Here is a 25,245-nt window from a genome sequence, read left to right on the forward strand (position 1 = left end):
TCCGAAGACTCCCGAGGGTGCAGGGCTGACAAAGTTGTGTTGCAGTTCTCTCCGGAAACTATCAGAAGGCCGATACTCGTTGGTTCTGTGCCGCTCATGTTATCGCTGAACCACATGTAAGCAGGAGGTGATCCGGAGCGCTGGTCTTATCTGATATCAGTCTGTTTTCAGTCTGTCATCAGTAAACAAACCGGAGGGGAACACATGCTATTAATAAATAAACATTGTTATAAACTACACTATCATGCCAGCCGGGGAAATGAAAAAGGATGCTGACAACACAAGCTTTCTGGTGTTTTTTATAGAAAGTGTTTTTTTTAAGAGATCAAGAAACATTTTTTTTAATCACGTTTGATTGTTCTCCCTAATTCACCGCACATGAGTCGCTCAGCTGGAATGAAATGCCACTTTTTGATTCCCTAAAGTGATTCTGAAGTCCTGCTGCGTCAGCAACATCACAGATCCCCAAGAGAGTTCACAGGGGGAGTCACCAGGTGTTCCTCAAGTTTGGTAGGTTCCTGATTGAATTCTGTGACGTTCACATCCCCAGAGGATGAATCCTACTGGCTTTGGTGATCTTCTGACTTTTCCTCCATCGCGCCGCCATGAGGTCGACATTTGTGGTTTTCAGTAAAATGTCTCAGCAGCTATTGATTTGGATGGATTGATGCAGGCAGGCGTGCCATTTGAAAGTGTGCATTGGTTTAAGATCAAATACCTTCAAAACTAATGACATTCCCATCATCCTCAGCTGTAGTTTGTGTTTGGTGCTGATTAGCAAATGTTAAAGCATGCTAAATTATGATGATCAGCATGTTAAACGGTATATTATTTGATAGTGATAAGTGCAGGCAGAAAACATGGGTAGAAGGACAAGTTCAACTTGCAACAAAGGCCTCAAGTTGGAATCAAACCCGGGACATCGCATTACACGGCATGCATGTCCACCACCTGGATGTTAATATTTATAGTAAAAGAAGAAGAAAAACAAACAGCTAGTGGATTATATTTGTTTTCTTGTTAGATTGGTTTTGATCTTTTAATTCTTATATTTTAATCACACTTTTTTTCCAATGCAGCACATTCATGATGGCACACATTCACACCACTTCACATATTAACAACATACTAAACTGATGCTGATGTGATGTGTTTGTTTTTTCCTCTTCGCCCTTTGAACCACAGTGGTGCTAAAGCCCAACATAGAGATATAAAGAGTCTTTATTTAGCTGTTGGAGTTGTTGGCTCAGACTCTTCTCGTTAAAGGTGGACTGAAGTTAGGTATCTTAAGGGGGCCGCATCCGGCTCATTGTTTTGCATTTAGGTGAGAGGCACGGATGTGGCCTACCCACCATTCACCTTCTTGGGCAGGGGTCTGGGAATAGCATTGTGCAGCTGCTTATATATGGGGGGGGGGGGGGGGGGGGGGGGGGTGCTTTGTACTGTTTTGGTCGATGGCACCAAATCAGTGTATGATAGGATTTCAAGCTGCACAGGTTCTGCCGGATGTTTTTTGGTGTAGTATCCGACGTTAATTCATGAACACCTCTTTTTTAATGATCAATGGAAAAAAGTGTTTTGCAGATCTTCAGAGGAGGGGAGAGGTTTCTTTCCTGCATCGTGCAATTGTTAAACAAGGAGAACGACAACAGAATGCACAGTGGGTGAAACAGAACTTTCCTCATCATGAGGCCTGATATTCTTCGGCAACTATCTTGACTCACATCCTGGTCTGGTGACAGAGTTATGCTCCCACATGTTTTATTAGTAATACTTCTCGACCACAGAACAATAATCAGGGAGTTATTTGTCATCGTATTGGGATTTTATTGTTCAGCGGTGTCTGTTTCCCGCAAGGTGTCTTGTTTTTCAGGTTCACATTATTTTGGCCTATTCTCATGGCAAAATGTATAAAGGCTTCAAAAAATCCACATCTACAATATTTGATTATTATTTTTACCTCTATTTCTCATGTGACAATCTTTTTTTAAAATATATTTCCTGCATGGGTTTGAGACAGTTCATCTCTTCTTACTGCTGCCAATACCAACACTACTACTAATAGCAACAACAATAATAATAATAATAATATTGACCTAAGCACAGCTTAAGAAATATTGCACTTTTTACTCCCTATAGTTTACTTTTTGTATCTAGATTATTAATACCAAATATAACATCAAACTCATTTTAGTCTTTGATTTTATTGAATTAGTAGTTTAATAAACAGCTTTCACTCAGTGTCAGTACTGCTCAAAGGAGTTCAACCGGTCTGGAAAAACACTGTGTGTTGATGCAGACACACAAACCTGACAGTCAAGAATACCCTCCCCCTCCGACATCCTTCCCTTGTTTGTTTGTTTCTCATATTCTGGGAATAGTCGGAGGTTGTTGGTATGTGTTTGGGTGTAATGTTGGACGCTCACCTTACAGTAAACATAGTGAATCCTGTCAGGACAAGCGGAGACAGTCAAGGGCCCAACCTGTCCTGTGGCGTGTGGTCTCCTCGGACACACCCAGTGCCGGTAACCAGGGTTCAGTGGGCTTCCCATAGGAAGCCCCGTGTGTGGCGTCCTCCGGTCGTGACCAGGATGATTAACGGTTCCTTCCTTTCCTGTTCGGAGAGGCATTGTCCCGGTGAGCAGACAGGCTGCCGACACCTTGTCCTGGAGGAGGAAGTGAGTCTCTCACAGTCGGGCTGATGGCACGATCCAATCTAAACAGACCGTTTCGTTTAGAATAATCAAGGAGCATTATATTTCTGTGTATCAACTTGGTTGGAGTTAAAAATAGTCTGACGCCTCTGTTCACATCTGTTTGAGCCGGGGTTGCCAACATGGGGGGATGGGATCCTCTCAGGGTACAGGATGAATGATGAGGAGATGAGCTACTGGATTATTTCACTACTTCAAGCCTCTAGAAACTATTCAAATGACTTCAATCACTTAATTAAAGAACACTCATAAAACGTTTTTCAGAAAAAGTTATCAAAACACAATGAATGTGCACAGATCTATGAGGTTTATAACTGAATTGTAGTAATTTTCAGCATATTTTTGATTAAATTAAACAAAATAGCTGAAACATGGTCACATCGTAACAAAACGAAGAGTCTACAGCCACGCTGGCAGCTCTGTGAGTCATTCTCATTGTAACATAGATACAGTATTAGACACATTTACATTTTGATCTGAGTATGGCAATACATGGAAAGTCATGGAATCACAAAGACCATTGATGTCTGCAACAAACTGCAAAGTTGTTTAGGAATAGTTGTTGAGACTTTTTACTCTCAACCATAAATGTCAACCTCAAGGTGGCGCTAGAGGAAAAGTAGTGAAGGGATCATCCTCTGGGAGTCATGAATGTCAGCTTAACACCTACGACCATTAAGTATCTCAAGCACTTATGAGTCGAGACGGCGAGTAAAGTATAAATATATAGATCTTTATTCATTTATGTACTTCATATGCTCAGTTAACAGTGTTAACAATACTTTCATCAAAACTAACAGAAAAAGATAGGAGGTTCTATTAATCATGGTTATGTTTAAAGAAATGCTTTGAATGTTATGTGATAGCAGTAACTGACCAAGAACCAAGCATGATATTTAAGACGGAAATACAACAAGTGAACATAATATGACAAATATTGCAAATGTTAATTTCCTACTAGGCACTAGAGTTAAGAGTTAAATAAAAATGAAAAATAAATTGGAAATCTTTGTAACATGTGAGCCTCAACACCGTTTCACAATAATACACCTTTAGAATACAAAAATTATACTTGATATAAAGTATCAGTGCATAATCACTTCCTCTCCACATAAACACAATTAATTGGATTTGGAAATACACAAAACGTCGACTTTATAGTTTACAGTTTACTCACCGACAAATACTGTTTTCTTTAGTGGTCAACAAGCACCAGCTAGCTGCGTTTCTACAGGGTGTGCACGCTAAGTTTGGTCCGCAGTACTCTCGATACATGCCGTCTTAGAAACAAAATGCTTGATTTTACAGGTTACGTAATACAACTGGCGCTCACTTCACATAGGTAGCCTGCCCTGCAAGCTCTACTAACACGTAGCACGAGACGAAAGACACGTTTCCCTCAGCTTTACTACACAGCAGCACAAACAGCATCTATACGTCTGGAGTGAAGTGTCGGGATATTACATGTTGATATGAGGAAGACTGAGCTGGAAAATCCTTTGGTTAACTTTTAACTATGAATCTAAATGAATAAAACAAAACTGGATTACTAAGTGACAGTGTTCACAATCTAAATAAATACACATACAGAATCAGATTTTCTTCTCACTTTCTTTTCAGTTTGACCAAACACAAATAACACAGCGTTTGAGTTTCTTTGACACCAGATGGGGGCGGGAGGAGGAATCCACATTTACAGTAACTCTTCATGGTCGAGCTGTAACGTTAGATCTGAAGCCCCCTGATCTCACTCTGAGCTCTACCCTGTTTCCTCCATTAACCCCCATTAAGCTGTGATTTTACAAAACCCAGAGAGTTCAAAAACCTCCACCACTACACGACAGAGTCCCTCTGGGTCAACCTGAGTTAGTTGAGCTGATATTTTTATGGAATTAAAAGGAGCAAATAAGAGACTTTTTCCATAGTTAATCATCAATATTATATTGTTGTCCATCTGCTTTTTGCCTTGAGCAAATCTGAATATAAGTGAATATAGCTTCATAGCAAAAATATTTTCTCTTTAAGTTTTTTTTTTGACAAATTACTTTCCAGTTTTCACTTTTTTAATAAAATTCAAACAATTCAAAAAAAGGTTTCAATATAAACTTGAAAAGCCTGAGCGGTGCTCTCTCTCTTTTCTGTTCTGGACGTTCTTCTTCATCTTTAAAGGCTGTAGTTTGATCAGATCTGTAGTAAAGTGGGACACATTGTGGTTCGTTTTCACAGTATGACAGAAATACCTGAGGCTGTTTCCAGCTGTTTGACATATCACAGTGAATGTGGAACGGACCAGCAGCGTTAACGTCGGCCTGCTTCTGAAAACTGGAACGGAGTCAACAGTCTGCAGGTTTCCTTTTGCTGCTTAGCAGACGCCCTGCAAGTTGGAAGTTACAGTCGGGTAGATTCATGGTTCATTTCAGAGCGTCCTGTCTAAACACTTTAAGAGGGAATCTCATGTGTTTTCCTCTCAAACTTTGCTACAGTCCAGAGATAAGAGTCAAAACAGAGCAAAGGCCTCCAGGCTGTCGGTCAGATTCTCCCGGGCCGGAGCAGGAGCTTACACGGGTGGGGTGGAGTAGCGCACCACGTAGTTGTAGTCAGGCGGCGGGCTGTGACACTCCAGACCAGCATCCAGGGCCGAGTCGTCCAGACTGAAGTCCAGAGAGGGAACTGTGAGAGGGAACTTCTCCTTCTCTGTGTCGCTCAGCACAGACTCTTTACTCTTACTCACCGCCTTCATCCTGGAAACACAAAGAGACGCAACATAAATACAACAGGGAAATAATAATAAGACTTTCTACTACACAATTAAATTAAACTCAAAAGACTCATATGTAAAGAGAGTTGTGCAGTCCAGCTTCCATCAGCTCAGAAATGTATCAAAATTCAAGTCACTTTATCTCGAGCTGACTTGGTAAGTCATGTTTCTGGTCAGCTTCTTTATGTCATCTCGCTTGGACTGTTGCAGCTTCCTCTATACCTGCCTCACAAATCAATCTCACGTCTGCAGCTTGTTAAAAATGGTGCAACTAGAATTTTAACAGGGACTAAACACAGAGACCATATATTACCATATTTTAAGATTTTACTGTTTGTTTTTAAAAGCACAGAAAGGCCCAGCCCCTATCTTTACTGCTGACCTTTTAACTCTTTATGAGGCGAAATGCAGCCTTTGATCCTCAAGTCTCTCTTGGTTGTTCCACGAGCCAGGCTCAAGACTAAAGGTGACTGTGCTTTCTCCATTAGGGAGTCTGTACTAAAACTGTCTGAGGAAATCAGGCGACCCAAATCAGTTTCATCTCTTAAATCCCGTCTAAAAACACACTTTTATAAATAGGCTTTAATGTCAATCACTCCTTGTCCACTTGTCAGTTCTGATCTGTGCTTAATTGTATTTCTGTTTGTTGATGTGATTAGTTGTACCCGTTTACTTGTACCTTTTATTTGTATTTAATTGTTGCTGCTTTGGGGGTTTATTGTAACTAAAGCACTTTGTAAACATTGTTTTTAGATAAGTGCTCTATAAATAAAGGTTATTATTATAACTTATTATCATTATCATTTTCAAGGGGCATTTCAAGACAAGTTCATTGTAAACATGAACAGACACAAACTATTCATCCACAAGCTTAAAAACAATCTGTTCAATCAATTAAAGTACAAAATACTGCTCCATCTCTATTAAGATCACAATTTTAAAACATATCAATTAGAGTTAAAACAATTAGTTGATTAAATAATCTTCAGAAAATGTATGGTAAAGTCACCATTTATAATATTGTATAAACAAAAGATGAATCTGTTAATCAACAAAATACACAGCCACATCATCAGCCTTAACAATAAACAAAAACAACAGACAACAAATCAGTTACATGCTGCCCAAGAAATGACACAGGATCACAAAACATTCAATGCATATATTTAAAACATATTACTATAGCATCTTTTAAATTATACTGAAGTAGCTTTTCATCTTTAAAACAAACGAGACAATCAGGGTGGAAGTTAGTGCAGCCAATGGGTGAACAACCAGCTGTGCACTTTAACTTATTGTGAACATTATCAAGTTTTCTTTCCTAAGACTACTTAACTCGATCGCTCTCACAGCAGAGGTCTGTTTTGATATTCTTTTGATTTAAGGAATTCCCCTTGTGTAAAGCTGTACTATCAGACAAACCTCCCCTATTCATATATGATGTAATCAATCATCCCGAGTCTTTCTGCTTCATTTGAGCCTCAGAATATGAGTAATTGCCGCTTATTGTCTTTGGAGGTTGCTACGGGTTTCCAGAGCTGCTCTCTGGAGGCCAAAGGGTCGGAGCCCAGCGGGGGCATTGACGCCGCCGTAGAGGAATGTTGGCCTTATGAATAACTACCTGATAAATTAGCCATCAAAAAGACTTAACAATAGTACAGTATTGCCTTGCCAATACCAGGCACAAGGTGGGGGGGGGGGGGGGGGCACAACTGGAAATTGAGCAACAGGAAACAACAACCAGAAACAATTAGCTGATTAAAAGTTTGAGGCAACTTCCTTGGAAATGTTGTTCGATCTATTCAAAGTTGTGTTGTGTGCTACTGTTTAAAAGAAGTCCGGCTCGATTAGAGGTGAAGGCCGAGGGAGCGGCAGGTGGACTTCAGCTTAACAAAAGGAGCGCAGCGCTATAGCTAACAGGGGAGGCCCTCGTAAACCCGCCGAAGTTCAAAGGTGGCAGTGATTGAGCGGTTGCCCAGCAAGGAAGTCCTCCCCTCAAAATGTGAATCATTCTCTGCACGCCCGGGTTGATTCTTTCTGCCACGCCGAGGCCCCGATGACACCGACAGGCCTGCAATGAGTCTTATAGCCTCAGAAGTTACTTCCCCAGCAGTTGTTTACATGGTCCCTCTTAATAATGTGTGAGAACCTTTATGGCGTTTACACTCGATCACCTTAAACTGAACAGAGATTTGGGAAACAAGATTTTCTCCTTTAAATCTTTTAAGTGGGAGCCACAATATGTAGAGACAGCAGAATAATAGCAACATGTTTAAAGTGTAATTACTGAGTTCAGAGGTTTGACCCTGTAAATGAACCCTGTCACTGAGCTGCAGTAAACTTAATATGTAAGCCGAGACACCAACAGAGACGCTCATAAGAAAAAAGATTTACAGAAATGCGACTGATATTTGACTTTATCCTCAAATAGCCCACAAAGAGAGAACACATTGTCTCTTGCTCTGCATGGCGGGATCCACATCTTAAAGTCATCAAACGACCCACTGGATTTTGGCGTGTAGACTTAAAGCCAATGTCACTCCTTCGAGATCATTTGTAACCCAGCATTGCATTTACCAAACAGCCATGACTCATAATAAGTTAAATCAGACTGGGAGGTATCTCATTCAGGACTCCTTCAGTGAAAACAAAGGGGTTTTAGTGTGCGCTCTTAAAACAGCCGAACCTCAAGTGATGCATCCACCCAGCTTTTGTGCTCAGTCCTTCAGTTTGTCACCTTCAAGCTTTCTCTCTCCCACTTCCCCTTTGTGCCACTGTCCCTCCCACATGGCTTCTTTTCCAGACAAAAGAGAAACTAACCACTGACTTTTTTTTAAGGCAGAAGAAACTTGTGTTTGTGTGAGTGTATGACAGTTATAGCGTCTACATTCCAGCACAGCGGGGAGGTTTCCAAGCAGGTACTTTGCAGTGTCTTCTTGTGTGTGCTGATTTGTCACTTGCAGGGCATGTTGAAGGGTGTGCTGTGTGGTGTAAGGGTACGTACGCCAGAGCCATGATGCTCAGCGGTCGGCCCGCCAGCGATTCGAGGCGCATCAGAGTCTCCATGTTGTCAGACGACAGGCCCATCCCGCTGTCTGACTGACCGCCCTGATGACGATGCAGAGACAGACAGAAAGGGAATAATTAAAACCCCTTCTTTGTTATCTGAGGTGAACAAATAACAAATAACATCAAAACACAAGAAAGTAAGTAAGTATTTCTAAAGAACTTTTAAGAACTAGACTTACGAGGTGCTTCACAGGTGCACATAAAAAAAAAATACTATGTAATACAAATCTACGGTAACGGTCAAACATAGTGAAATAAAATAAAATATAATCAACAACATAAAATCCATGTTCGTGTGACCTTTCATGCATAAACTCTAGCATTGCTCGGGGATGCAACTATGTCAAGGCAGGTGAATTGCTGAGGACCAAAGGAAGTGAAGTGAATGTGAAGTTGTTTGGATGAGCGGCTCTCTAGTCTAGAAAGGTGGAAGCAGCAACACCGAGCCAACGGCACCGATCGGGCACCGCACTAGTAAGTTACACCTACAGGTGTGCTTTCAAAACACTGTTTTTGGGGTACATTTTCACCTTTATTTGATACTTGACCATCTAACTATTAGGATGCCCTTAAAGCTGAAATGAGACTCATCTCCTCTGTTAGTGAGGGAGACAGTGTTTGGACCTATAACACTCAGTAACAGCAGTGCAGGGAATCCAGACTGTTAAGATATTTTTGGCTAAATGAGATAGCATAAAGATTATTAGTCAGTGTTGAAGTAACGAATAATATGGCCAAATGTTGGCAGAAACAAACTGAATAAAATTGGGCCACATATAGAGCCTTGTGGGACTCCACATGACAGCCGGGAAGCAAATAAAATGACTAAGTTATCAGCTTTGAACACTCCTTTTGAAAGGTTGAAACTTAAATCAATTTTAAAATTCACCCTGAATAAAAAACAAGTGATATACTCTCATACAGTTCAACTGAGCGACTATAAATAACTACGTTTATGTTCGAGGGTGAAGTTTCTATTTAACTGTCAAAATTCCTGACATCTAACTAACCGCGTGGTTTAGGATGAGTTAGAGCGCAGATTGTGAGTCTGTTTCTAGTTTCAGTCCAGAATGAATAACTCACCTCGTGGTTCTCATTCGTCCCGTCCTCCATGGTAACCTCGTCAAAGGTTTTCACACTAGCAGGACGGATCTTGATGTTCCTGGCGAGAAAATATTTCCAGGGTGAGTCTCAAAAAATGTCCCTAAAATGTTCTCTTTCTGTTTCAAGAATCCTTTGATTACACTGGAGGAAAGAGCCAAAGTTCAGCAACAAAACCACAGGAACTTAATCACTTAAAACAATAAAGTGCAGCATCTGTGACGTTGTACTTTGAAAACACACCTTGTTTACTTTGCATTTCAACACTCAGAGGCTAAAACGACTGCTTAATTTAGCTTAAAGGCTAACTGTCATTACTGCTTTTCAACACCTCATCAATAAACACACTTGGAGGACCTGTGAAAACCAAGACCTCAACTAATATTATTTTAAGTGGACATAAATCTTGAAGCTGGCTCAATGGTTTTTGGGGAAATTCCTCACAGGAGCAACAATACTGAAAGCTCTCTGGCCGTCAAGCTGCTGTGTGTACATTTCTTATCATGAGCCAATCAAAACTCATTGTCCTCAGGTCAGACCTAAATGTTCTCCTGGTTGAGTTTAGTTAGAGTGATTCAGGAACAATAATTGTTTGGAATATTATTCAGTGCAAAGTGGTTTACTCATTTCCTCAGCGCTGTTTGCCTTTAACAGTCTGAGGATAGGTTACATGTTTTTAAGATGAGATGGTTTATTTACTTTGAATGTCTTAAAAAGTTTATAGGCGAGTGTCACAGATTTGGTACAACATGGAAATCTAGCAGCTCTGTGAGGATGTACTGAGGCGTAGCTGAGCTTTGAGCTAAATGCTAACATCAGCATGCTAATATGCTCACAATGACAATGCTGACGTGCTGATGTTTAGCATATATAATGTGTAAATTCTGACCTGAAGACCATCATCAGGTCAATGGTGTTGGATGAAAAGTTAAGGGACACCAGTAGCAAGTTACTACAATTCATCTTGAGAGCAACAATTTCACGGCAACCCATACAGTAGTTTCACTCAAAACCACAAATATGAAATTAATGGTGCCACTAGAGATATATTATGGGATCACATAGTCGTTTGCACAAAATGTCATGGCATTATTTCAGTCAGGGACAAAGCCAACGGACATATTGACACACACTCCCATGTCACTATGGTAGTTAAATAACTACACAGCACTATGAAGATTAAGTTTCATTAGTCTATTTCCAACTACGCAGCCAATGAATAAATGATCCATGTTCTCACCATGATTCGCGGTGGGAGACGGGTCGTGTGGGCGTCTCCTCTGACAGCGCTGTGGCGGACGGGTCTCCCAGCTTCCCCAGCAGGACAGTGTTGATGGGTATGTAGTGCTTCCCCTCCTAAATCAACCAAACAGACACAGAATGTCTAAGAGTGCAGCCCCATGACGCAAATGAGAAAGAGAAGAGAGGCTTGTGGGTCGATGTGCACGTTATACAGAGACGCACATCCACAGGTTGTGGCGAGCAGCCAAAGAAACTGAGGTCATGCTTAACAAATCCAATACAATATACTTTGTTCATGAAGTTGGTGGAGGCAGCAGAGGCTGTGACCAGCCTTCCTGCACTGTAACAATACCTTTATTAATAAGATTCAAAGCCCTCCACTGTTTACTCTGTCCAGCCCTAAACCTTTTCTCATGATGTGTGGCCTTGTCTTTATCTCTTATTACTCCACATAATCTACAGTCCTGTGTAGTCTTAGCAGCTGTGAAATCTAATTCCTTTTCTTTGTGTGTCTGTAATGTACATTCTGGACATGAAGCCTGTTCTCTTTAGTGGCTGGAAGTGGAAACATACGGGCAGCTTGTGGATCCTGATGGCTGAAAATAATCAGTGTCTAGTTCGGACTCTGTTTGCTGTCATCTGTGATAGTTATCGCTCTACTATCGTCAAGTTTCATTCATCTTCTTCACACTTTTGTTTAAAATGTCAGCGACTCATTGAGTTAACCTATTCTGCGCTCTAGGGAGGTGACGGTGAAAGCTTCAAATACATTGTTCATATTCATTTGAATGGAGAATAGGACTAGATGTCCACCTGATCCTATGGAACACCTAACCAAACCTAATCTGTTTTCTCTTAAAAAGCAAAGGTGTAATCAATAAAACTAATGGCAGCTAAATCCCATCCAGCCGCTTCAGCTTCAGCATCATGGTATTACACACGGCTGCGGCGTACTGGGAGTAGATCAGAGCCATTGTTAGTCTTGTTAGTAACACTTAAGTACTTTTCATACTTTGGCACTGTAAAAAAAAGCTTATTGCTAAAGGTGTCATTTCCTTTCAGTGTAATATCTTTTCATAATAATCATATGCAGACTTTTCCTCTAGTGCGTATTTGTTGACCGGATTAGAGCCAACAGCTGTAAAACTTTCTGACAGCCTTGTAAAATCTATAAACTTCCAACTCTTTGCGACATTTCACAACCATACCAGACGATGTTATCTTGCGTCACACTAATAATTACATTGTTTTTCCATGTGTTTTGAAGTGTGGTTCCTCTTATAAGACCGATGTGGCCATTTCAAAGAGAGCCAAGTGTTTGTGTTGAATGTTATTTCCCCTCTCAGTTACTCTGAGCACCCCCCTGGGTGAGACGCCGCTTTGAATCTTCTTTCAGCGGCCGGACTCTGATCGGCAACGCTGTTTCCTAAATATTTGCAGCTTTTGTGACTCATTATGCAGAACTAGTGTTTTGTGAAGCCAGAGTATGATCATGATTCCATTGGTGGGGATTTAAAAAAATATAAATTATAGTATTTGTTATTTACTGAGAAACCACATCCATAAGTCTTTCTGGCGTGTCTCCTTTAACTTTCAGTTTGACTTCACACCAGAGCTCAACAGCTGCTGATCATAAACGGATGATTCCTGCTACTGTTGAAACAAACCTATGACACATCATATGTAGAGTTCAAACAGTACACACTCTGTCTTGTCTACCATACCTGTTGCACGCTGGCCTGAAGCAGATCTCCCAGCTGTTCCACTAGCTCAATGAAGGTCGGTCGCTCCTGTGGCTCGCCCTGCCAGCAGTCCAACATGGTCTGATATCTAAGAGCAAAGAACACACCACTGAACACAGACTGCAAGATGGACAAATGCACGCCTTCAGCGTACTGGATGGACACTCTAAATGCCAAAGACAGCGAACAACATACAGTATATTTGGGTTGATGTATTATAACTGTGAATAAGCACCTTTAAAAAGAACATTAACTATCCTCAGGGTTGGTAGTCCAATAAAGAAACCGTGTTGCATTGAGCGACCACATCTGGTCCACCTCAATCGACTGCCATCGAGAATATTCATGCACACCCTGTTTTCTTCTCAGGTGATCCTGATCCTGAGCCTCTAGGGCTGTATCTGATTCTCTGTTGGTCTTGAGAGCACACAGCCCTGCTTAGGTCTCTGACAGGCTGTCAGCGTCTCTGCCCATGTGGGAAGACTCTGAGCCTTAATGTGAGTTTCCATCACAGTGACCTGTCTCATTTCGTGGAGACATTTAGAAACAGAGCACCATGGCTGCTGTTTAAATTACAGCATGTTACTGATTGGGAATGATGGGGGTGATGGATCCCTCTCCGGTTTCTGTTACAGCAACCAATACTTCCCCACAGATACCTTAAGTTTTATGTAAATATAACTATTGCGATTCCCTTTCGGCATCATATTAGTCAATCTCAAGTTTGAGGACTTGGAAAAGCAGATGGTCTGATGCTGCTTTATTACCCCCCCCCCCCCGCCCGCCCTCTCTCCATCTGTGTTTGTGTGCAGGGGCATCTAAACCTCTCAGTGTTGTCAGGCCCGGCTAGAAGAAGCCGAGCGGCTGCGATTCCCACGTTAATGAACGTAGACTCGTCCAGGTGGGAGCCCTCCTAATGGTGACAGGATGTGGAGGAGCTGGATCACAGCCTTTATGCATATCATTGATGAGGGGAAGTAGACACATTGTATGACTGCACAATTTAAACCACATTTCCTGCCTGGTCCGCAATGAGAATAAATAGCCTTCCTCCGCTTGCTTGAGGGAGTATGTGTGTGTGTGTGTGTTTGGAGGGGGATCTGTAGAGATTCTGTAAAACTGAGCTACTTTGTCTGGTTGAGCAACTGTGGTAGGATGGGAAGTGAGCATCCTATTTATTGACCGCCCACTCTCTGAGCAGCATCCGCTAAATTCCTCTTCAATGCATCAGGATGGGGAATCTTATTCACAGATGGAAGACAACATTCCTGCTGCAGAGGCACAAATTGTTTGCTCAACACTGCCTGCAACCTCCTGTGCGTCATTCATATATTACGAGTTTGGGGTGAGGGTCAATGGTGTCAAAACCTGGCCTTACAAACTCGTGTGATCAACTGCAGACCCGTCCGGGGAATCGGCGGAATTCACCCCACTGACTTTCATGTACACTGATATCAGCAGGTTTTTATCTCAACTTTAAATTAGAGGCAGGCCTCACAGTCGTACTCGTTTCAAAATATATAATCTGGCAGTTAGATTTTTCCGAGATGGAAAAACAAGAGATTCTTGGCACCAGTCGGTCTGCATCTACAGATCCTCTGTTCTGAACAACAGTCTGGATCAGATTTTGTGTATCATTTCCAATCACTGTCTTCTTTGCAAAGCTGATAAATTCATTCAGTTAGCTTTACTTGGCACAAGCTGCTTCAAAACTCTGGACCTTTGGATATCACATCATTATTAAGCAGAAGTGCTGCATTATGCTTTCAAAACAAATAAGATTTGTGGACTATATGAGTCATTTTAAATCAAAACCAGACAAAAAGTCAGCACACATGTTGGCGGGAGACTCAGAGCTCAGACTGCGATCGCTTGGTCTGGATTGGCTGTACATTGGACATAAAAGTCGAAGTACTCTTGTTACAAAAATAGTTCTCCTAGCTGCATCACTGACTGACAGCAATGATACCACAGAAGAGGACTCTTTGTTCTCCCACAGATATTTATGTCCAGCACCATCCAACAGCCCTCACTCAAAAGAATTCTCCAGTCTCTCCAGAACTCTAGACATCGCATTTAAACGTGGTGCTCAGTTACATCTGCACCACTGTCAGTCAGAAAATGCTTCAGAGCTTCAAGCTGGCCGCCGCAGAGCTAATCAGTAGCTAATGTTTCCTCCTGCTACATTCATGGCAGGATTACCCGTGATTCTTATCAAGCACCCCTGACCTCCTGGTGCAAAAGAGGGAGAAAGACACAATGCCTCCTGTTAGGTTTATATCGATATGGGAAGCTTTTACTTGCTGCCGATACTTTCTTGGAATCTTTGAGGAGAACATACAGCTTGGAATATGGAGCTGGCTGTGATACACAAGACTTCTCCAGCTATAGAAGATGAACATTATAAAGATTAAAATATTATGATAGTTCAAGCAACAAAATGTTTGCACCCTTACATTTTTCAAAGACAGATTCCCAGGATAAAACAGAAAAACAGCATATCATTGTATATACTGTGCATTTTTTGCATTTATTTTTACCTTATTTTGTATTATTCTATTTCTTCAAATTCAATATCTGCTCTGTTATTTTATTGTACTGTATATATTGTGCATTTCCATATGTAATATTTTATTTTACTCTGTAAATTGCTGCTGCTACAAACTAATTTCCCCCTGGGGATGAATAAAGTTTATATCTATCTATCAAGTTAATGCTCCCAAACACAGTCCACTTCACTGTTCTTTTAAGGTGAACAGCATGCATGTACGTTTTTACTTTTATTTGTTGTTTACTGAAGAAATTGTTCATAGGGATTCTTACATTTCAGAGGAAGAGTATTCTGGTGCTCTCATCCTGGTCCCCTCTTTCAGCCTGCAGCAAAATTCTTCGTCAATTTGGACGCCAGGGTACGGAGAGGCACCTGGGAGAGGAAAGAGGGGGAGAGGTTCATTACGTTATTTGTTGTGCATAAAAAAGGCCATTCAACTTATATTTATATGAATTGACATTTGTGATGGGATAATTGGTGGTACTGTATGATGTATGTTGTCACTTACACTATTATGTGAGGTTACATGATATTGATATTGTAAAATCCAAATGTAAGAATATCTTCAAGGCAGTGAAGTTAGTCTCAGCCACATAATGACGACAGTGTTTTCCATAATGTTGATTTTCGGATAAACTGTTGAGGTATTTCAAAGTCTCCAAAGTAAATCCTTAGGGTGCCATAATACATAAAGCTGGTTCTGGTTCCTTTCAAACTACTGACACACATTGCATAAATGATGAAAGATTGAAGAAAATAGTGAAAGGGGCACTTAATACATCAGATTTAGAATGGTGTAGTAAAATTACACTAAGTTGCCCATATGCATACATCAGGTGTTTCTATTATTTTGTCCACCCGGTGTATATCAATCAATATGAGAGTAGGCTAAATAACAGAAATACTTTTCTGTACAACACACAGTTTCACTCTAATGAAGTCTCTCCTGTTAGAAAAGCCTCTGTTTTATGAGGATACAGAATATTCTCTCATCTCTTCTCTGTATAAAGGCAATCTCATCCTGGTAATGATGTAGATCTAGTATGACAAACACAACTCAGGCCTGGGTCACCTTTGGGCGTCAACACTATTCAAAGAAGTTTTGGCATATTTAAACCCACAAAACGCAACTGACTCACTTTTGGTTCACGGATAGATCTGAAAGGCACACTTTGGTTACCCTGAAACTTTTGACCTCTGAACGTGATCAGGCTGCAAAGCTCACTTCTTTGCCATTTTTCTTGGTCATTTTGTATCCTTGTTTCCTGATTTATTTTTCTGAGGCCCCGCTAACAGCACCCAGATGTGTAAGTGTTTCTTTAACGGAAAAAATGTGGTGAGAATGTGTCAAGAGTGAAAAAGAGGGAGAAAGAATCCAAGAAAAAGAAGGAAAGACGAAAGGTAAAGTATCATAATGACGTCAGTGTGCTTTACATTTAAAAGAATATGCAATTTGACACACTTTTCTCTCAACTGCAGTGGGTGACGACACCATATGGCGGTGATTCAAAAGCAACACAGTCAAAACGTACAGAAAAGAAATACATTCAACTTTGGTTACACTTACTCTTATGTTTCTACTGCTTCCCATGGTGACATTTAAACATACAATATTTCACGTTGAGTCTTGCTATAGAAACGTGTGGTGCGCTCTGTGCCACGGTGCGCAGGCAATCATGGGCCGGCACACAATGCGGCCTTAAAGACTGCAGTGGTTTCACAGCAGGGGAACACTTTTACACTGATCTGGCTGCCTGGTTACAATGAGTTTGTGTTGCCAGCTGGGACGAAACGGATAACTTAAATAGGAGGTGTTCTCTCCTTCTTAATGTCCCATGACTGTACTAAAAATCACAGACGAACTTCACTAATGTTTGAGTGGCATGACAATAGTTTTCTCAGGCTGACAATGTAAGCCCAGACCGTTTTGTCCTAAGGGCACAATTACACAGAAGAAGAAAAAGACAGTTATTATCCAGTGCATCTGGTGAGGCTGTAAAGCAGGGGGCACTGAGCTAGCAGAGCTCTCTTCTTCTCACGGAACATCTCTGATAACAGATCCCCGCAAAAACGCTGTATTGTCAATGAAACGGTAACACTGCAGGGACAAGCATGTAAAGGGTCAGGTCTATCCGACGAAAGACTCTTTTACATGCAGCGACCGAACCAATCACAAGACTCTGCTGATGACATATTTAAATCCAAGACATGTTTACGGTTTAGCATTTACGGCAAAAACATATCCCCTACATGTTCCTAAAAATAAATGCAAATCATCTACTTCAGTTGAGTTTTATTACTGTTCGAGCTTCGCCATGGTATGTGGAAAAATGGCCATGATGAAAATGTTCCTGAATTTTGCGTGTGTGTATAGTGAAAATCATTAGCTGTGCCTGTGAGGTTATTCCAGTAATCTACCAAGAACTATCTGTGAAAGAGGCTTAAGTTTGGATGTGTGACGTTAGTATAAGCAGGGTGTGAACTATAAAAGTAGCGGTCAATACTGAGCCATGACACTTACCCAGAGAGAAGATCTCCCATATGAGAACACCAAAGGACCAAACGTCACTCTGAGTCGTGTAGATCTTGTCAAAAATGGCCTCAGGTGCCATCCACTTGAGCGGCAGTCTGGCCTGTGCAGATATTAAGATAAGAAATAATTTACCCTCTTATCTCAGTAGTGTGGACATCTGACTAATTACACAGTCACATCTGTGGAGAGCCAGTTGGTTTAAAGTGTGTGAGCAGGTACTGCTTTTGATTTAGCTTATTTAGTTTCATAATCTAGTATTCAAACAAACTCTGATCTAAACACTGCTGTATTTATTCAGTTCTTTCACTTTTTCTGCCAAGTCAGTGATAGTTTACTGTTTCGCATGTTATCGATTAATGAAAATGCTCTGAGTATTTCTTTTGTAAGACAGTAAAAACCAGACAGCTGGAAAAAGACTTGACTGGACTCTAATAAACTTACATCTCCTTTGCGCACATAATCCGGGTCTTTGTAGATGTCTCTGGCAAGTCCGAAATCACAAATCTTCACAACATTATTCTCAGACAGCAGGATGTTTCGTGCCGCCAAATCCCGATGGATGCACTAATGAAAAAAAGGAAGCAACAAAACCGTATTCAATGCAACATTTTCTGCGTGTCATTGACTTAACTGTAGTCTGCGTGCTATGAAGCATGGCTTCTTGCAGAGCAACATGTGGCCAAGTCATCAGTAGTATTACAATAGGAGATGAAGTGTTCCATATCCAGGCTAAGAAACAGTCTGTAACAGGTTATCTACAACAATAGCATTCTCATTCAATTCATTCAATCAGTCCCATCCGGCCTCCCCAAAATTATGAATGACTTGAACAATGAATGATATCTAGACTGATAACCTTGAGAAACACTCCAGTTACAGTAAACAAGGGTGAGCACAGCGATCCTTCACTATACTGAGTAAAATGTGTCCAAAAGCACAACACTTACACCATAGATGTATATGTAGCTGTTTAAAATAAAATGTCGTGATAGATGTCTGATTTATGTGAAGAAAATACCTTGCGGGAAGCCAAGAACTCCATGCCTTTTGCAACTTGGAAACTGTAGCAAATTAAATCTTCCAACGTCAGGACTCTCTTATATAAGTCCTCAGATTCTGTGAAACAATAGAACACAAAGTTTTCCCAGTGAGACAGATTATTCAGATTGGATATATACGGCATATACATTAAAGACAATAATCCAAATCATCCAGGTGTTTTTTTTTTAATGCAGTCAACGTGATCAGCAGCTCTTTGTCAGATAAATCAGAGAAGATGAAACAGTAACAAACTAATACACATAATCTTAACAATCACGTACGTGTCTCCTCCTACACAATGTCTTTAAAACTTCCTTTTCAGACGAGAAATGAAAACAAGTTACAATTCCTCCTATTTTTCAAATGTCAGGTGAAACGTGTGGTTATGGGCCCAGCGTGCTGGTCGGGGGTCTGAGAGAGGAACTCACAAGGAGTCCTTCCACTGGCCCACCTGAGTAAACAGCTAATCAAACCAGAAATAACACATCAGGAACAACATGGCTGAAGTTCCGTGTCCGAGCTGGAGCCACAGAGCAGAGCAACACTCAGGTCAGGACAGGAAATAAACAGACGCCTCCCCAGACTCAGTGGGGTGACAGTGGCTCCTGCTGCAGTGATTGTACTGCTGAACAGGAGGAGGAAATGTCCTATCAGACTCGGGCTAGAAAACAATCTGAGGGGAGCTTTCATTCCTGGGCAGGAGGGCTGGAGCAGAGGTGAGAGGAGGGGGGGGAAGAAGGAGACAGCAGGAGGGACAAACAGAGGGGGGTTGAAGGGAAGCAAGACGTGCTTGGCCTTTACCTTCTTCCTCTTCCTCTGAGTCGCAGTAGCTCTTATCTTCGATGAAGCCAGAGCTGGCTGAGCTTCCGTTGCTGGCCACGCTCTCCAGGCGGCGCTTCATCAGCTCGCTCAGCTCGCAGCCCGATCCTGACGACACCACCTTACCATCCTGGCTCTGACCAGCACACACACACATAATATCATGTTAAAAAAAGATGAGGGCAAACACTGCTGCTGACATGCATCATGGGGCTTCTCTATATGGTTGTAAAAACGGTCCCTCATTGCTCACAATGCTGACAAGCTCGTTGCCAGAATGATCAAAAAGTCAAAATCATGCAGCTCGTGACTCACCTTGTAGACGAGAAAGTCATCTCTCTTGCCTCTCAAATAGTTGGACAAGTTGCCATATTTGCAGAACTCCACTATCATCATCAATGGGCCTGTTAAAATGGTATATCTCTCATGATTATTCCTACATCATGTGATAGTTGAGAGATGACAATTTTTACTTTAAAGTTAAACTGACAATTTCTTCTTATATATTATATTTTCTATACCCACATATTGAAACAGTGGGATCACTTATTATGCCTTCCTTAGTAGTAAAGCTCACCTCCGGGCTTCGTGCAGGCTCCCAGCAGGTTGACCACGTTCAGGTGATGGCCAATGTGGATCAGAATCTTCAACTCTGACATCAGAGCTTTCCGCTCATTTGACGTAGCGCCTCCTGTAATAATGCAAACACATAAAGAACGTGTTCAGCATCGGTTGGTGTAGCAAACATCCGGACTTCAAGGATGAACATTCTCACAATAAATTTGATTCTTGTGTTTCATTTTCCTTTAATTTTCACTCCAACAATGTTCCGTTCAACAATTTGAACGCTTGGAATCCAATCTCTTTGAAAGAATAATAAGAAACAGATTTTCATTTTTATAAAGTTAAGATGGAAGACATTAAACAAAATGAGACCACCTCGCCAGATGATTCAGTTAAGATCGTACGCAAAGATAACTTCTATGAAAAAGAAGCAAGTCTACGCAGGTCTGTTCCGATGTGGAAAGATATTTTTATACACAGGAGGGAACAAACGTTAAACAAACAATCAAACACACAACATGTAATCAATACTTCAATAGTGGTGAACACGTTTCCTTTGAGTTTCGTTTCTTTTGGAACTGGAAACACAACCGTTGGATGCATGGGGACAATAATATGCTTATTCCAACATGTGTACATATACAATCTGAACATACAGGTGATGTTTTTTCCAGCCTTGCCTTACATTTCAAGAGTAAATTCTGTCTTAGTTTGCACGTGTAGCGAGAATGTGGGGAAAAAACTGAACCCTGTTCGATGGATAACTGGGGAATTTAATTTTGAGAGTTCATTAAATATGATGGAAAAATAATAAAATTGCTTTAGGCCCAGCGATATGAAGAGGCTTTTTTTTGATGGAGGACGTCCTCAAAGATGAATGCCCAACAAAATTTGAAAAGTAAAAAAGACATTTAATACCCGACTTTAATAAGTTTGAAAAATAATTTAACTTTGAATTATGAAAATTTAGATTTAGGGGTTGTTTTATGTTGCCTTGACCGCCCTGATATTTATGAGCTCAAGGCTAAAGCAGCCAGGGAGTCTCTAGCTAAACCACGGTCAATTTGAGGAGACCTGCTGCTTTACATTAAGTTTGACCTCCGACTAACAACAGCCAGAGTCTGCTCCTCTCAGAGAGTCTGTGATTTATGCTGAGACATGATTAATGATATGACAGTGACCAATACATCTAATAAGCCCTATTCTTCATGATCCATCATCCCCATATCTCTGATTACTGATGGCTCTGCAGTTTGCTTCTCTAGTAATAACATTAACAGGAACACTTTTCAGCTTGTTGGTTTTCTTGTTTTCATTTTTGATCCAACATTTGTTGTAAATATTTGGAGAGACGTTGGAATGCGAAAATATTTCTTCTTGAAAAAGACCGGAGACAGCTGATAGATTCCAAATGTTGGAATCTCGAAAATGGGGCAAAAATGGTTTTATTGCTCATTTGTTTCTTGCATCTTCAACTTTGGAACTCTTCTTCACCTGCATATTTTGGACATTCTGATCTGAGCCGTCAGATCTGCACACACTTAATCTTTTTGATCAAGAACAGGCTTAGAGATCTTAGTCCTTACCTCTAACAGACATTGCATGCTCTTTTTGAACCGATACGCCATACAAACATTAACTGCAGGCACATGTGATGCTGTGAGTCTGTAATGTGCGCAAGAAATAAATCTTTCCGCAGAAATGACATGCATTATTCATCTGCTACCCATACAACAGTAGACACTGTGACATTAATGCAGGCCTGTCTGTATGAGTGGTGGTACCTCCAGGATAAACAAGAGGGGCCACATGGGCATACTACATATGTGAAAAAGAACAAGTGGCTCTGTCAAAATAAATGCCTATAATTTAAAGTAGAGTCACAGTTTAAAAAAATCTTACCTTTCAACATTTTGACAGCGACAGTCTTGCAGGTTGAGAGCTTGTCGATCCCAAAGGCGGAAGCCTCCACCACTTTCCCAAACGCTCCATGGCCAAGAGTTTTGCCTGGCAAAGGAAGAAGGTATTCGATAAGTGGGACGACATTAGAGTTTCCTGTCCCTCAGGCAGAAAAAATCAGACCGGGTTCCCTGTCAGTCAGGCTATGCGTCTATAATTAAAGCAACACACGCCAGGCAGTTTTTCTAGAGAATTTATGGCTCACTTAAGACTGGATGACAGCGTAGGTCACTGATAACTAATGACCCTACACAGCTGCTGCAGAGAAGGGTGACACCTATTCCACGTAACTTAATGTGGCTGTGTATATTCTCAACATGAAACACTTTTAAAATGAACTTTTAACCTTTTGTGGTTGAACTTCTTGTGCAGGAAAATGCCAATCAATATGCTCAAAGCAGAGAAATCAGAAACAGTGACGTAAATGAAAGTTACAGTAAAATTATTTTTGCATTAGAAAATCTACATCATCCCCTTCATCACCGCAACAAATCATCAAGGGCATTACCTGCTGGGTTGTGTACGTTTTCATTCATCCAGCTAGCAAGCTATTTACACACACTAATATTGTGAGATGTGTGGCTCTGGATATTCTGTTATTGTTAAAACAGTTACGTCAGCTTTGCGATTAACCGATTTAAAAGAAACCAACTGTCCGTAAACTAACTGTGTCTAAAGTTGCTCGTAATATATAAAAATGATATCTTTAACATTTTCCTGCACATTGGATTCTCACCTAGTCGCAGTCGGTCACGGGGAAATTCCCATTTACTGCTGTCGTACTGAAGAAGATCATTCTGCTCCTCGAGGGGACACTCGTCAGGGTCAATGATGATAGACGGACCCATCTTGTACTGTGGCGGTTGCTGAGGGTGTTAAATTACAAAATATGAATTATCTAATACGTTTTTGACAATGACAACCACGACACAACGCAGAGTTTTGAACTTTTGTTTCATTTAAAATGATCAGTAAGTAGTGAAAAATGTTGAATTGACTATATAAATTCTTGCTTTACGCATACTTGTCCGGATCAAAGGTGCATAAATGTTTCCTCGTTGTTTTATTTGTTGTTTTATTTTGGAGTACATTATGTTCTCCTTTGACTGAACATTGACTGAACAAACGAGCTCAGCATTTCCAACTCATCAAAGGAAATGTGGAAATCATAAACACTGGCTAAATGTGTCCTTCCATTTAACTGTATTTCACAAGAAGCATTAGTCAGTCGCTTCTATGAAATCATTAGTCGGATTAGTTGAAACGGAAACCACAAAAAAAAAAAAATCACAAATGCCATGACACTTGAACTTTCCTCATCTTGGCAATGCTAATCTCATATGCTTTCTAATATAAAGACGTAACACAACGTCTTACCTTCCTTAGCTTGCGGATGAAGAGGATAAGCATGAGCCAGAGGAACGTGGCTGCAGCTCCCGTACACACCAAAATGATCACCTCAACGTTTGGCTTCCCTTCGTCCCCTGGAAAGAGAAAAACTATTGTCAACTCAGACCTCTTTAGCAAAGAAACCACTGTGTACATTTCATGATCTCATAAATTGTCATATAAAATTGGGATCAAAAGAAAACATTCTGTTACAAATTTGTCAATCTTTTGTTTATTTGTTAATTCTCTGAGAGATTATTTACAAAAAGGAAATGGAAACACACTTTGGTGTTTATTTCTGGTTTGTTTAGGAAATGCATACCACACTTTTTCCGATAATATTTTCTTCCAAACATTTTTAACGATCCATGTCGACACTCTGAAACATCGTATCCCTTGAATCTGCACAACAAGTTTGTCTGGCGCTTGTATTATGTAATCTTTGACTAAACAGCCAAGCAGCACACGCATACAGCCTGTTGCTGAAATATCTTTGTGGTGCAGATGGAATTGAAAACACTTACTGTTGAATTTCAAGAGAGATTGAAGTTCATCTTATTTAGAATTTATTTGGAAAAAACTACATGCATGAAATCTCACCTACACTGCCATCCTGACCTTCACGTCAATTCATTTACATGTGAAGGTACACAGTGTAATGGTAAAATATGCTTATGTGCGTATAACGTTTAAACAAACAATGTAATCAGCTAGGCCCGTATAACAGTGTAAAGACAATGTTCGTGTGCTTTCGTGCACCTAACATGAACTCATGTTCGTGTGCTTAAACATGAACTCACCATGACTTGTCCTTTCTAAGAAACATGACTCATCAGAAACATGACAGTTTGCAGACGGCAAAAGCGGAACCAGCCCCTTGTAGAAACAACACCTCGATAACACCTTTGAGATGGACGGTACCTAAATGCAGCGAAACGCGCTGGACATGGTTTCTAAGTGTATAAATACTCTGTACGTGCAACTGTTCTTTGAAGTCACTTCCACAGACTCTGCAATACGTATCTGTGAAACTGTTCTCCGCTTGCGCAAGCTAATAAATTGACTCTTACTACTTTGAGTATTCATCAGACTCTGTTTATTTTAAACAACTCTTATCCCGCATCTGCATAGAAATATTCCACAACAACAGGCACACACACACGTTAAGAGACATGCTACTCCAATTATCTACTGTGTGTTTCCAGTCCCTTGGCTGTTGTAGCACTCAATCTAATGCACTCATTAGTGGACCTCTTAACACTTCACAGAGGTCATGTCCTCAAGGTAAAGACCCTCAGCCAGAGCCTCGGTCATAAAACCCGAGAAGGAATTCACTTGGCATTCCTGGCAGCCACAGATTTTCTGTCAGGGGAAACTTTTCATAATGAAGTCAGACGTGAGCTATTTGTAGTGGTGACAAGAAAACAAGAGGGCCTCTGAGACGTTTTGATTGGACATGCAGAATATGCAATGACTCCACTGTTTTGGACGGATGATTAGTGTATTTGATGCGATGTGTAGCCCACAACACTCCACTGACAATGCAGCAAGTTGTTGGTGAGTGTTGGATCTTTTTTGATGGTTAGTTAGTTAATATCTCAAGGTGTCTGAGTGACTTACCGAACACAGTAACAACAGCACTGGTTTTCGCAATACCCTCAACATTGCTGGCTACACACTCGTAGAGACCCTCGTCATCTTTCTTCACCCTCTCGATGGTCAGGACCCCGTCATCTCCCAGACTGATACCTGCAACACACAAT

At 40.9% G+C, this 25,245-nt stretch overlaps 1 protein-coding gene across 1 annotated transcript in view; it reads right to left on the minus strand.

The window, feature by feature from the left end:
• Positions 1-3,436: 3,436 nt before the first annotated feature.
• kdrl (kinase insert domain receptor like) overlaps positions 3,437-25,245 on the minus strand; it is a 43,218-nt gene continuing 21,409 nt past the window's right edge. The window contains exons 15-30 of the mRNA XM_079167010.1: positions 25,103-25,231; positions 23,471-23,577; positions 22,830-22,959; positions 22,037-22,141; positions 20,148-20,261; positions 19,886-19,974; positions 19,553-19,706; positions 18,729-18,826; positions 18,152-18,274; positions 17,699-17,810; positions 15,450-15,549; positions 12,609-12,714; positions 10,883-10,998; positions 9,625-9,703; positions 8,477-8,580; positions 3,437-5,455 (exon numbers count right to left, since the gene is read on the minus strand). Of these exons, the coding sequence (XP_079023136.1) occupies positions 5,272-5,455; positions 8,477-8,580; positions 9,625-9,703; positions 10,883-10,998; positions 12,609-12,714; positions 15,450-15,549; positions 17,699-17,810; positions 18,152-18,274; positions 18,729-18,826; positions 19,553-19,706; positions 19,886-19,974; positions 20,148-20,261; positions 22,037-22,141; positions 22,830-22,959; positions 23,471-23,577; positions 25,103-25,231 (1,850 nt within the window). The 3' untranslated portion in view covers positions 3,437-5,271. The remainder of the gene's footprint in view (positions 5,456-8,476; positions 8,581-9,624; positions 9,704-10,882; positions 10,999-12,608; positions 12,715-15,449; positions 15,550-17,698; positions 17,811-18,151; positions 18,275-18,728; positions 18,827-19,552; positions 19,707-19,885; positions 19,975-20,147; positions 20,262-22,036; positions 22,142-22,829; positions 22,960-23,470; positions 23,578-25,102; positions 25,232-25,245) is intronic.

This window comes from Pholis gunnellus, assembly GCF_910591455.1.
Source record: "Pholis gunnellus genome assembly, chromosome: 10".
NCBI lineage: Eukaryota > Metazoa > Chordata > Actinopteri > Perciformes > Pholidae > Pholis > Pholis gunnellus.